Source organism: Perognathus longimembris, chromosome 7 (assembly GCF_023159225.1).
Source record: "Perognathus longimembris pacificus isolate PPM17 chromosome 7, ASM2315922v1, whole genome shotgun sequence".
NCBI lineage: Eukaryota > Metazoa > Chordata > Mammalia > Rodentia > Heteromyidae > Perognathus > Perognathus longimembris.
In genome coordinates, this window is record NC_063167.1 from 9,148,713 (window position 1) to 9,162,763 (window position 14,051).

The following is a 14,051-nucleotide window of genomic DNA, read 5'->3' on the forward strand; positions in this document are numbered from 1 at the left end:
GACAGCAAGTGCAAAGGCCCTGTGGGAGGAAGTGCTTGGTGTGGAAAACGCCAGAGGGGAAGCCCTTGAAGGCTAGTGAGTCAGAGGGCGAGATAAAAAGGGAAACTGAGGCCAGTCCAATCAGGGAGGTCAAAAGCTCTGAGGAGTTTGGATGTTATGCTAAGAGTCATGAAAAGACGTTGATGAGCTTGGGGAAATAACTTTTCTTCAACTGATTCCCCAATCAAAAGAGTCTATATAAGACATGTGAGTTTTAAGGAATAACAGAAGAAAGATACACACCTTGTGTCACTCTTCACTATTGCCTCCCCAGTGCCATTCCTCATTCCTCCGGGAGCTAAGCATCCTGAATTTTAGTGTAAAATTCCGAATTTCCTCCTAATATTACTGAAGTAGAGCAATGTATTGGTTAGTTTTGGACTTTGTTTAAATGAACCCATGCCGTCCATGACTGTTGTTCTTCAGTTTGCCTTTCTGCAAGTTTCTTCTTCCTGTCAGGCTCCTCCTCATTGGTGCACGTAGCTGTCCCTCGTATTCACTGTAACCATAGTACACCTCCTCATTGGTGCATGCTGCTGTCACTCACGCTCACTGCTACCATAGTATACCTCCTCATTGGTGCATGCCGCTGTCACTCACTCATACTCACTGTAACCATAGTACACCTCCTCGCTGGTGCATGCCGCTGTCACTCATGCTCCCTGCTACCATAGTACTCTTCCTCATTGGTGCACATAGCCATCACTGGTGCTCAATGCCACATGGTACTCCGCTGGGTGCTCACTCCTGTTCTAATTTATCCTTCCTCTTGTGAAATGTCATTTTAGTCCTTACTGTTGAGCCAGCCTTGCATTCTTGAGATGAGTCCCAACTTGATGTTGATGAACTTTCTTCTCTAGAAAGCGAGGTTAAATTTGCTGGTGCTCTGTTTAGGATGTTTCCCTCCGGGCTGGTGGAGCAGGCTGGGCTCACTTTCCCTGTTGGCTTTCTTCTTTTCTGGTTTGGCCTCAAGGTTGTATACTCCTCAGAGAATGGCCTGGGAATGTGTCCCCCTTTTTAATTTTAATCCTTGGTTAAAATGGAGGACCAGTTTGGCAGGCGTTGGCTACTGCCTTGTTACCAGTCTGTGGCCCTGGGTTGTTTGTGTGGAGTTCTGGCTACCTTCCATATCTGGTCTCGTGCATACACCCCAACATCCCCAAACCACCAAACCTCACCATACCCAAGAGCTCACTGCTGGCTTAGAAACTGCATCTTCTGCTCTCTTGTAGGCAAACCTTGAACTCAAGGCATGAAGGGCTGTTGGGGGCCTACCCCGAGTCTCCCCAGGTAAACACAGGTAGGTGCCTCTCTCTGGGGGTTAGCAGATCCTCTTCACAACCTAGATCCGGCGTGATTCTCCTGCCCCTGCCTAGGGTGAAGGGTGCTGGGTGGGTCCCACTCCAGCCCCAGGGTGTGGCCCGGGCACCCTGGGCCCGGGGCTGGCCTCTGAGGGGGAGACATTGTGAGAGCTGCCTGGTTCCAAGCCTCCAAGCCCCAAATTAGCTTCTTTCCATATTTTTGAAAGGGAAAGAACAGCGGGCTAAATATATCACGGGGCCACTCAGGGTCAACAAGGCAGAAATAAAGTCAACAGCCGGCCATCTGGGGCCGGGTTGACAGACCCCAGGGAGCCAGGCACGGTGCCCATAAAGCAAGGCTGGATCTGACGGCAAACTGGAGCCACCGCCGGACACCAGGCCGGCTGTCGGCCCCCAGCAGGTGCTCCGGGAGTGGCCCCTCCCCTCCTGGGGGGAGCGCGGGTTCTGATCACTCCCCTCCCACCCTGAGCCCCCCGAGGCTGACCTGGCCTCCCATCCCATCTGCTGGATAAAAGCCAAGCGAGCATCCTTGAGGCCTAGAGCCCCAACTTCCGTGTGTGCGTGTGTGTGTGTGTGTGTGTGTGTGTATGTGTGTGTGTGTGTGAACGTTTCCTACCACTCCGCAGCAGGGGGCTCTCTGCCATGTGCTCTGCACACCGCCCCCGTGTACACTCATACTCCTGCAATTGTGTGTATGCATGATTGCACAGGCTTACCTATGAAAGGCGCCCATACGCACGCTTGGACTCAGGGCCTGAGCACTGTCCCTGGCTTCTTTTTGCTCAAGGCTAGCACTCTACCACTTGAGCCACAGCGCCACCTCTGGCCATTTTCTATATATGTGGTACTGGGGAATCAAACCCAGGGTTTCATGTATATGAGGCAAGCACTTTACCACTAGGCCAGATTCCCAGCCTTACATATTTGTACAAAGGGTTTCAATTCAGTGTGTCCGTTTGTGAGCCTGACACGTCTGGATCCATGTCACCCCTCCCCTTGCTCTCCCCCACCTCTCCAGCCCCCCCCCCCTCCAGTGACCTGGTTCCTGTTTCACAAGTGTCTGTGGAACATTCTGGCTTCCTTTGCCACCCTTCCTCTCTTCCTCCATCTGCCCCCTCCCCCTTGACAACACACGTTCCAGCTTTGCAGTATTCTTCTTGTTAAATTGTAAGTTCGTTCTTCAAAGGAGTTACACTGGCCGGGCTCTCACCTGCAATCCTAGCTACTGAAGAGGCTGAGATCTGACGATGAGGGTTCCATGCCAGCCTGGGCAGTGAAGTCCCTGAGACTCTTATCTCCAATTAGCCAGAAAACCGGAAGTGGCGCTGTGGCTCCGAGTGGTTAGCGCACTAGCCTTGAGCTGAAGAGCCCAGAGGCAGTGCCCACGCCCAAGGTTCAAGCCCCACAACTGACCAAAAAAAAAAAAAAAACCCAGGAGTTACACTGAAGCCAGGTGTTTAGACCCGAGGCCCAAAGTCTGGCTCGCCACCTCCAGACGCCAATTAAAGAGACACAGTGAAGGGCAGAGTGAGGAGATTCCGTCCACAGCAGCCGTGGGACACAGCGCTTCAGGACATCCTCAGCCGTCTCCAGGGTGCAGGCATTGGCTGCGGGCAAAACAGGGAGAATGGAGGGAGGAGGAGGAGGAGGGAGGGGGAGGTCTGCAGAGTTACAGTGGTCCCCGGTCTCATGCTTCTCCCTGACTGTGGTCTTTCTTGGTGATGGCACAGTTGACGGCGTGCCGCAGAGAATGGCTCAGGTCCGAGGGCGCGGGTTCCGAGGCGGGGGGTGGGGGTGGGGTGTTTAGTTCATTCACAGGACCAGCGGAGTGTCTTCAAGTCGCCTCCTGTACCACCGCGGTTCCCTCTCCCGTCTATCTGCGTATACCTGTCTGTGCTCTCGCGTATGGTTATAATTTAAAGCTAGCCTTGGCCGACGAGAAAACGTGTGGCCGTGGTGTCCCTGAACCTGACGTCCCTCGCTTCAGCCGTTTTTTTCTAGTCCATCCATTTCCCATGAATGACATAACAAATATTCTTCTTCTTGGTACACCAGTAAAATTCTTTCTTTTTTTTCCCTTGTGCTGGTAGTGGGGCTTGAACGCAGGGCCTTGTGCGCTCGCTTGGCTTTTTTTTGCTCAAGGCTGGCGCTCGACCACTTGAGCCACGGCTCTGCTTCTGGCTTCCTGGTTGGCGATTAGTTGGCGATAAGAATCTCACAGACTTCCCTGCCCGGGCTGGCTTCAAACCACGATCCTCAGATCTCAGCCTCCTGAGTAGCTAGGATGACGGGCGTGAGCCCCCGGTGCCTCGCACATTTTCCTGGTCCGTTTGTCCGTGGGTAGGGGTGAGGCCTGCCACGCCGTACCTTCCCCTCTCAGAGGACTCTGTTAAACCCCGGGCCTGGCATGCTGCTGGACAGGTTCGTAGATGCACAAAAAATATTTGTCTAGGTCGGGGGGGGGGGGGGAAGAAAGCAAGCTGGAGCCTCACGCTGATAGAGGATGTTGCCCCAAATATTTTTAGAGTATCTCTTCACAAAGTGGCCAGTTCCACAGGGGTTGATGGAGAAAATAACTCGGCATCAGATTTCAGGTGTCCTGGATAGCATGGTTTTGGAAAGATCGGAAAGAATGTGGGTCTGGAAATAGGATCCACCCAGATTCCCAGCCTCGCCCACTGCACTGGGGGGCATTGTGATCAGGGACGGCTTCAGGGGCTCCCGGGACCAGTGAGCAGCAAAAGGCAGTACCTGCGCCTCCCCTGGGGTCCCCAAAGATGGGCCAGCCCCGAGCACCCAAGTGACTTCCAGGCTCACTGGACCCCCAGGCACCCCGGAAGCCCAGGGTTGCCGGCTGCCCCCTTGAGCTCAGTTCTTGGAGCTGCTGCTTCATGAGGGGAGGGATGTTTGGTCCTGCTGGCACCGAGCTAAACTGAAGGACGTGTGGGCTTCTGTGCCTCTCAGAGAAGGTCTGACAGAAGGCTAGCTTTGCTGGGGGGGGGGGGGGGTCTGTTATTTCATCGGACTTTATTTGAGTCTCTGCTATGTGCCATCCCCAGAGATGACAATGACAGACGACCGAATGAGAGACCGGCAACATAGTCCCTAAGGGTTTCTGGGAGCACCTGGAAGGGACCCCTGAATTGAGGTGATCAGAAAACTACAGCCGAGCATGGCAGCTCACGCCTGTCATCCTAGCTACTCAAGAAGCTGAGATCCGAGGATCAGGGTTCAGAGCCAGCCCAGGCAGGAACATCCGTGAGCTGTGAGAAGACTCTTGTCTTCAATGAAGCAGCACAAAAGCTGGAAGTGGAGATGTGGCTCAAGTGGTAGAGCACCGGCCTTGAGCGAAAAAGCCAAGCAAAAGTGTGAGGTTCTGAGTTCAAGGCCTCGCCTGAGTTAAAGAACCTCCTCTGAAAAGGGAGCCAGTGAGGGCGGGAGGGGCAGCCTCCGGGAAGGGCATGCCATTGGCTCATGCCCTGTCACTCAAGCAGTTAGTGACAGTGATTGCTCTTGGCTGGGCCTTGGCTGGCTGCCTCTTGCTGCCTCCAGGGAGGGCTGAGGCTCTCCTGCTCTCGATTAAGCAGGAATGTCTCAGTGCCCGGAGCGCTGACCTTGCCGCCCCTGCGGGGTGGGCCCGGACTCGGTTCTGGCCGTGGGGCTGGTCGAGGATGGAGCCTGTGGGAAACCCGAGAGGCACCAGAGGCCAGGCAAAGCCAGGATGGCTGTGAACTGATTGTTCTCTTGGCCCCCTCGGTTCCCCTTCCAGGCCCCCCGGGCACAGCCGTCCAACGCGGGATGTCTGGAGTTCCTGCAGGCGACCATTTCTTGAGGATCGGTTCCAGAGATCGTCTCTAGTGCACCGAAGAGCTCTCCGTGGCTGCTGCCGCTTTTTATTCATTCCTGTCCTCTCTCGGAGCTGGCTCCCACAGCCGGGATGGCTCAGTCCAAGGCCAGCGGCTCGCACTACGCCCTGACGGCCATCGGCCTGGGAATGCTGGTCCTCGGGGTGATCATGGCCATGTGGAACCTGGTCCCCGGGTTCAGCGCCGACAAACTGACGCCTCAGGGCAACAAGACGGAGATCGGGAGCGGCATCCTGAAGAGCAAGACCTTCTCGGTGGCGTACGTGCTGGTCGGGGCTGGCGTGGCGCTGCTGCTGCTGTCCATCTGCCTGAGTGTGCGGGACAGGCGGGAGCAGCGGCGGAGCGAGGAGCTAGCCCGCATCCAGCAGCAGGCGGGGACCGTGTCTCGGGCCCAGGAGGAGGACAGGTGAGGATAGCCCGGTCCCAGGCTGGACCCGGTGGGGGGGGGGAGGGTCCCGGGGTGGACGTATTTTAGTCTAGCTAGGTCGTGGGAAACTGCTCATTATCGGCACAAGCCACCCTGGACTTCGCAAGCAGGGCCCCCCCACCCCCTGACCCCCCACCCCCCCCGACCCCCCACGTCAGGTGGATTGGATTACAGGCGTGCCGAGAGGAGGACGACCCAGGAAACTGATCAAGGCCTGGGGTAGCCACCGCGGGCACCAGTGTGGGTGCCTGTCTGCCTGCCCACGCATGCGGGGTACGCTTCGCTTCGATTTGAAGAGGTTGGGATACAGTATTGCATTTGACCCCCAAATGCCACAACGATGTTTTAAAAGACAAGCGAAATCTAGTTCTCTCTCTCTCTCTCTCTCTCTCTCTCTCTCTCCATATGCTTGTCTCTGTCTCTCAGTTTCTTTGTGTGTCTCTGTCTGTCTGTCTCTCTCTGCCTATCATGTTGGCCAAGGCAGGTGAACCAAAGTGCCAGCACATCCAGGGGGCTCATCCCTCCTAAGTTAATCGCCTCTGCAAATGCCCTCATAGGCAGCCATAGAGGTGTGCTTCACTAATAATATGCTGAGCATCTCTCAGTCCAGTCGCTTGACAGTCCAGACCCACCATCACAGCCTGCTCACACCTCGAATCCTAGCTACTCAGGAAAGCTGAGATCTGAGGACTGTGGTTACAAACCAGAAAGGTCCTACAAGATCCTGTCTCCAAAATAACCAGCCAGAAGCTGGGCGAGAGGCATGGCTGAAGTGGTAGAGCACCACCTAAACAAGTCAAGCTGAACAAGTGAGAGGCACTTGCATTCGAACGCCAGGCTCATCAAAAATAAGTCGACCGACAAGGAATAATTAACCACCACACAGAAAGGCTTCTTGGAGGTTTAACTCAGTCTGAGCAGGGCAAGAGAAGAGGAGAGGAGCTGCCCAGCTAAGGAGAGAGTGCTACCTTCAATTCTGCGGTCCCTCCATGGGTTGGGCAATACCCACCACGCTAGCGGAGGCCTACTGCCTAACTGAGCCCATAGATTCAAGGCTACCTCTCTTCTGGAAAGATCTTCACAGACACGCTCAGAAACAGGGTTCGGCCTGAGCACCCCAGGGCAGTCACATAGAGCTAGCTGTCCCGGTCACACTGGCTTGTCCTGAAAACCATGGAGACACGGAAAAGAGCCATTCCCAGTCCCCATGTCAGCCGGCCGGTGAATGGGAGGAAGCCGAGGGTCAGCCACGGCCACCCTGCAGGGTCAGGCGGAGGACCCTCAGGGAGCACTTGGGCATGACTCCTTGTAAAATGAAAAAACATTTTCCTTTTAATGTCCTGAGCTGCTGAGCTCTGGTGGCTCTCACCTGTCATCCTAGCTCCTCGGGAGGCTGAGATGTGAGGATCAAGGCTTGAAGCCAGCTCTGGCAGAAAAGTCCGTGAGACTCTTCTCTCCAATTAACCACCAAAAAAAAACCAGAAGTAGAGCTGTGGCTCAAGTGGTAGAGTGCCAGCCTTGAGTGAATCAAAGCTCAGGACAGGGGCTGGGGATATGGCCTAGTGGCAAGAGTGCTTGCCTCGTATACTTGAGGCCCTGGGTTCAATTCCCCAGCACCACATATACAGAAAATGGCCAGAAGTGGCGCTGGGGCTCAGGTGGCAGAGTGCTAGCCTTGAACAATAGGAAGCCAGGGACAGTGCTCAGGCCCTGAGTCCAAGGCCCAGGACTGGCCAAAAAAAAAAAAAAAAAAAGCTCAGGACAGTGCCTAGGCCCTGAGTTCAAGCCCAGGACTGACACAAACACACACACACACACACACACACACACGTTCCTGAATTGGTGAATTTTTCCCATTCAATGTTCTAACAAAACCAAATTTGATCTTGCTGAGTTTTGGGAGGAACCTGGAAGATAAAATTGTAGAATAATTTAGGGTACATGCAAATGTTACCATCCAGATGCTTCTTTGATCCCTGGAGGTGACCGTGTTGCTTCAGATTGGTATTGTGTTATATAACCTTGTCGTCTTTGGCCAGAGGACAAGCTGGGTGTTGGAATAAACAGCCTGGCCCGGCAGGTGGTCGCCTTTGCAAGGCTCCCAGGCAAAGGAAATCAATGAGGAAACACTCAGGGGATGGAACACAGTGGCCGCAGGTGTGGCCCCCCTCTCCTGCCCACCTTCCCTTTCCTAACAGCATGACCAAAGCCCATCCCCCCCCCAGCCACAATCCTGGCATCAGAATGCCCCCAGGTCATCCAAATACCCCCCAGGCCCTCAGGGGGGCTATGACACAATGCATGTGTTCTAGGACTGAGGCCTAGCTGGTCCTTTGGCTCAAAGCCACAGGAAACGACGTGTCACATGGCAGGTGGATGCTAACTTCTACGGATGGGGCAGGTGGAATGTTAGCTTTGGTACTTCTGGGACCCCTGGGTGGCATGTGTGGTCCAGGTGCCTCCCGGGGAGCTGACGGTGGGGTTGCAAGACTTCTGATGTCTGTCTGTCTGTCTGCAGCCAGGAGGAGGAGGACGACGAGGAGGAGGCCTCGGCCCGATACTACGTCCCCAGCTACGATGAAGTCATGAATTCCAGCCACTCAGGAGCCAGGCAGCCGGAGCAGAGCCCGGGGCTGGGGGTCTCTCTGCCCTCCTATGAGTCCTTAACGGGGCTGGATGAGTCCACCCCCACCACCGGCAGGTCGGACGCCGAGGCCGGCCCAGGGCAGCCCCCGGATCGGCAGAACTCCAAGACGGCCAAACGCCTGAAGCCGTTGAAAGTTCGAAGGATTAAGTCTGAGAAACTTCACCTCAAAGACTTCAGGATCAACCTCCCCGATAAAAATGTCCCACCCCCCTCCATCGAGCCTCTGACACCCCCGCCGCAGTACGATGAGGTGCAGGAGAGGACCCCTGAGGCCCGGCCCCCCGACTGAGCAGACACACACCCCCCCCCCCAGGCCACGCTCCCTCCATCCCTTACCCTCTGCACCCACAGACTGTATGGAGGTCGCCTGGGGCCCGGCCGCCAAGCAGGAAGGACACCAAGCATCCTCCTCCCAAACCCCTGGCCGCACACAAGGGCAGGATCCTTGGCTTGGCCACTGGCGTAGACGGTGGTGGCTTGGTTTTATTTCCACAAAACGACTACCTTATTTTCAAGAAGAAGCTGGGCACTGGTGGCTCACGCCTGTCATCCTAGCTGCTCAGGAGGCTGAGATCTGAGGATCAAGGTTCAAAGCCAGCCCTGGCAGGAAGGTCTTTCGAGACTCTTATCTCCATTTAAATTAAAAAAAAAAAAAAAAGCCCAAAGTGGATCTGTGCCTCAAGTGGTAGAGTGCTAGCTAGCCTTGAGAGCCTTCAGTAAGAAAGCTCAGGGACAGGGCTGGGAATATGGCCTAGAGGTAAAGTGCTCGCCTGCCTCGTATACATGAAGCCCTGGGTTCGATTCCTCAGCACCACAGCCGGAAGTGGCGCTGCGGATCAAGTGCTAGCCTTGAGCAAAAGAAGAAGTCAGGCCCTGAGTTCAAGTTCCAGAACCAGCCATCTCCTTTCCCCCTCCTGGTCCCCCAAATAAGAATGTAATTTTGTATCTGCTTTCTTCCCTGGAACCCACTACCTAGGGGGCAGTGAGATTGTGTGGCGCATCCCTGTGGGGGGAGGGGCGCCTTCCTCGGGGCCCTGGGTACTGTTGGCAGTTTGAGTGTCCGAGGCCTGTTGATCTGTAGGTAGCACGGAGCTCTCCACCTGTCAACCCTGCACGCGGTCACGGCCACAGGGGAAGAGGAGGTGTTGCGTTCTGGCAAGCTGTGCCACGGAGCTTTTGATAGTAATAAAATGTTTTCTATGGAGTGCCTTTGACTGGCGAGTTATCTGTGTAATTCTTGCAATGCTGGCTGGCGCATGAGCACTGCCAGTGATGAGAGTTAATGGGTTCCATACACCACAGAGCTGAGCACTGCACGCACAGCCCTGTCTTCTGTACCCCAAGCCCGGAGGGCAGGTTAGCTCGCACACACTGAGGACAATTCAGTCACCCCCGGGGAGCCTGGGAGACCCCACCTGGAGGCTGCAACCTGAAGCCTTGTTACAGGAGAAAGTTCTGGGCCTTTGCCGTTTCCTAAGCAGCCCCTGGCAGGGAGGAAGTTAAGTCAGCTGATCTGGACTGGTTTTACAGCCTCCAGTTCCAAACTTTCACTGTCCTATGCAAATGTGATATGCTAATCAAGGGGCGGGGCCAGGGTGGGTGGGTGTGGGGGAGGCCGGAACACTCAAGGCCAGGGCCCGCTCTCCACCACAGCACCATTATGAGGCCCCACCCAGGGCCTTGCTTGCTTTTCCAGTACTTTCTTCCTGGTGACTGGGCAATCTAGGAGGGAAACACATGGGGAATTGCAGGTCCACAGGGGAGTGTGTGTGCTGGTCCTGGGGCTCGAACTCAAGGCCTGGGCACTTGTCCCTGAGCTCAACACTGGCCTTCTACCACTTGAGCCACAGCTCCACTTCTAGTTTTTGTTTTTGGCCAGTCCTGGGCCTGAGCACTGTCCCTGGCTTCTTTTTGCTCAAGGCTAGCACTCTGCCACGTGAGCCACAGCACCACTTCTGGCCATTTTCTGTATATGTGGTGCTGGGGAATCGAACCCAGGGCTTCATGTATACAAGGCAAGCACTCTCGTCACTAGGCCACATTCCCAGCCCCCACTTCTAGTTTTTTTATGGTTAATTGGAGATACAGAACCTCCTGGGTGCTGGTGGCTGACGTCGAGAATCCTAGCTACTCCACAGCCTGAGATCTGAGGATCCTGGTTCAAAGTCAGCCCCGGGGCAGAAAAGTCCATGAGACTCTTATCTCTCACTAACCACCACAAAAAGCAGGAAGTAGAGCTATAGCTCAAGCGGTAGAGCACCAGCCTTGGTTGGGCAAGAACACAAGACTCAAGTTCAAGAGTACCGATACTGGCATACACACACCCCCCCCCCAAAAAGAACAATGCAACCTTTCCTTTTGTGAATACAGTTTTCTTATTCCTCCTCCATTCCAGAATTAAATGTTAAATTTCCTGTAACATGACAGAAACAGTTCCTCCCCATCTCCTTTTCTCCATCTGCTTCCATCTGACCTTTAATGGAATTTTAATAAACTGTAATAACAGAGATTTATTAGCTGGACTGTGAAGGTAGAAAGATAATGGTTGGCAATGCTTACAATCTCAGACTGAGACATTTTAGATGATTTGAAAGTACCCTTGGAAGCCAGTGAGGGCAAATGACAAAATAAAAAAAAACTATCATAGAATTTTGGAAGCAAAAATTATAGCCTGACTTTTCCTGGGCTATAAATCAGAGAAGAAAACAATGTCATATGAGACGGAGTGTTTCGAAGATAAGCTGGAGTCGAGAGTGCAGGAAATTCAGGAATTACGCAGGTACTTTAACATTAACCAAATGCTCTCAGTGTTTAACCTTGAGGTGTCTTGTTTTTCCAGTGTGTCCTTCCTGACTGTGCCCAACCCCCCACAAAAAAAATCACCCACTTCTACTCGGTGAAAACATAGACAAGATAAAAGAATGTAATAATGTGTTAGCATAGAAGATGGCAGAAAAACCCACCAGACAGTGTAAATGGGAAAAAGGAAAGGGGGGGAGGGGTAAGAGGAATATCAAAGAGAGGGGAACTTGTTCAAAGTGCATGGTGTGCACCTATGGAATTATCCCAACGAACCCTCTTGCGCTAATAACGTATGCTAGTGAAAATTAGTGTTTTTTTTTTAAAAAGCTGGCTCACACCCATAATGCTAGCTACTCTGAAGGCTGACATATAAAGATCATAGTTCAAAAACCAGACTGGGGTGGGGGGGAAGTTGTGAGACCCTGTCTCCAAAATAACTATCAAAGGCTGGGGATATGGCCTAGTGGTAGAGTGCTTGCCTCGTATACATGAAGCCCTCGGTTCAATTCCTCAGCACCACGTATATAGAAAAAGCTAGAAGTGGCACTGTGGCTCAAGTGGTAGAGTGCTAGCCTTGAGCAAAAAGAAGCCAGGGACCTGAGTTCAAGCCCCAGGACTGGAAAAAAACAAAACAAACAAAATAACTATCAAAATGCTGGACTAAAGGCATGGTGTGAGTGAAAGAACCCCAGCTGTTAGCTCAAAAGTTGAGCAAGAGGGGCTGGGGATATAGCCTAGTGGCAAGAGTGCCTGCCTCGGATACACGAGGCCCTAGGTTCGATTCCCCAGCACCACATATACAGAAAACGGCCAGAAGTGGCGCTGTGGCTCAAGTGGCAGTGTGCTAGCCTTGAGCGGGAAGAAGCCAGGGACAGTGCTCAGGCCCTGAGTCCAAGGCCCAGGACTGGCCAAAAAAAAAAAAAAAAAAGTTGAGCAAGAGTTCAAGGCCCAGAGTTCAAGTCCTACTACTAACACACAAAATAAACGACTAAAAATAAAAGAAATTTCCTGCGCCTTTAGGAGCAAATCTGACAAGCTATTTATATATGTATGCATTAGAGAAACTGAGTAAGTATGTCATATTAACTAGCGAATTAATGCATTTATTTATTTATTTATTTTGGCCAGTCCTGGGCCTTGGACTCAGGGCCTGAGCACTGTCCCTGGCTTCTTTTTGCTCAAGGCTAGCACTCTGCCACTTGAGCCACAGTGCCACTTCTGGCCATTTTCTATATATGTGGTGCTGGGGAATCGAACCCAAGGCTTCATGTGTGCAAGGCGAGCACTCTTGCCGCTAGGCCATATTCCCAGACCTAATGCATTTATTTTTGTTTAAGTTAAACTGAGAGAGAGAGAGAGAGAAAGAGAGAGAGAGAGAGAGAGTTGTGTTTTCTTTTTATTTCTGAAAATTTATTTTAGAAACCAGATTTGAAGTACTTATCTACATTGGATTAAGAAAGAGTAATAGAAGGGTAAATTTGGAATAGATTATACACATGTAGGGAAATATAATGACACCTTTTTATACAATTAATTAATGGTGGTTTTGGTTTTGTTTTTTTTTTTAAAAAAGGAAACAATGAGGGAGAAATAAAGAAAACCAGAACATTTACGTGCTAGTCCACAGATTGAGTTTGAGCTAGGAAAGGGGTATCACGTTAGCGTTTGCCGACAGAAAATTCACCAGCTCAAATCAGCACAAACAGAGCAGAAGGAAGGCCAAGACGATCACCCTGCTTCCAGGAGATGCTGTCAGAAGACGCTGGTCACGCGGAGTGCTGAAAACGCCCATTTAATCTAGCAAGATGGCAAGAAAACTGAGACCAAAAAAGAACAGAAGACTTGATCTTGATGTTTATTTTCCCAGCTAAAAAATACTTCATGGCCTGCAATTTTTCCATTGGCTGTAAGCAGTAAAAATTGCCCATTAATCTTTCCTTAGGCCAATAATAGAAAGGTCTCAAGGGGCAAAGCAGGAGCCAGGAATACAACTAAGTGGGAAAGTGCAGAGGTTTCTAGGCAGACCTTGAGAATATTCTCCTTAGTGCACCCTTCATCGAACCGAATGGAGCCTGTCTTTATCTCTCTGGATGGCTTCGGGTCGGGATGGTCGATCTCGGCCCGTCTTGGATGAGGTCTGCTCGTTGGAGGACTTAGTTTCAGGCTGGGCCTCTCTATTCCGGATCCCACAGCACCTCCCAAGTGTTTGGGAACCTGAACTGTCTCCTGAAGGCCTAAGTGTGGCAGGCTTGGTGGCCAGCTTATGCTGCTATTGGAAGGTGGTGGCCCTTTAAGAGGAGGGGCTTAGTGGGGGACGTGATGTCATTGGGGGCAAGGCCTCCAATGGGGAAGGCTATGAGGTCAATGGGGGCGTGGCCCTGATGGAGATAAGACCCTCAGCCTCTTTGCCTTCCTCCTTTCCTCCCTCCCACCATCTCTCCCCTCTGTGTCTCTCTGGTCTGTCTCTGCCTCTCTTCCTCCTGGCCACCATGAGGTGAGCAGCCTCCTCCTCTGAGCCTGTCTACCTCGACTCACCGTCCACAGGGGGTGACTGACACACAGGGGCCAGGGATGAGGTCGGAGATTTAAACCACAGTGTGGAGTCTACTGGGGAACAGAGGCAGCCTGGAGAAACTGAGAATGGGAAAGAGTGCTGGGTGCATCGGGCCCCGAGGTCAGGAAAAGCCAAAGGTGTGAGCCCTGTGGGGCCCCGAGCAGGGCTGGAATGCCTCTCGTGCACCCTCCCTGTGCGCAGAAAGAAAGCTGAGATGCAGCCATGCTTGTGCGAAGGCCAAGCCACACTACACAAACAGGACAGTTAGAACCCAATCCGGCCTCCGCCTGGGAGAACAAAGGAGCCGCCCAGGACCCCTGAGATGCCCCCCAGGAGAACAGCAAATCCCACGCGGAAACATCTCTGCCTGGCTTTAATCAAGCATCCCCAATGA

The 14,051-nt window shown here is 52.9% G+C and overlaps 1 protein-coding gene across 1 annotated transcript; it reads left to right on the forward strand.

The window, feature by feature from the left end:
* The first annotated feature begins 5,167 nt into the window (after positions 1–5,167).
* Tmem51 (transmembrane protein 51) lies at positions 5,168–8,919 on the forward strand. The gene is made up of 2 exons (XM_048350281.1): positions 5,168–5,633; positions 8,173–8,919. Exons 1-2 carry the CDS (start codon positions 5,299–5,301, stop codon positions 8,588–8,590), a joined length of 753 nt encoding a protein of 250 aa, XP_048206238.1. The 5' UTR covers positions 5,168–5,298; the 3' UTR covers positions 8,591–8,919.
* Positions 8,920–14,051: the final 5,132 nt, after the last annotated feature.

Excerpts from the sequence above, each read along its gene's own strand:
- Tmem51 (XM_048350281.1), top strand. The coding sequence starts at position 5,299 with ATGGCTCAGTCCAAGGCCAGCGGCTCGCACTACGCCCTGACGGCCATC. Across the intron at positions 5,634-8,172 it reads CGGGCCCAGGAGGAGGACAG|CCAGGAGGAGGAGGACGACG; the intron begins GTGAGGATAGCC and ends GTCTGTCTGCAG.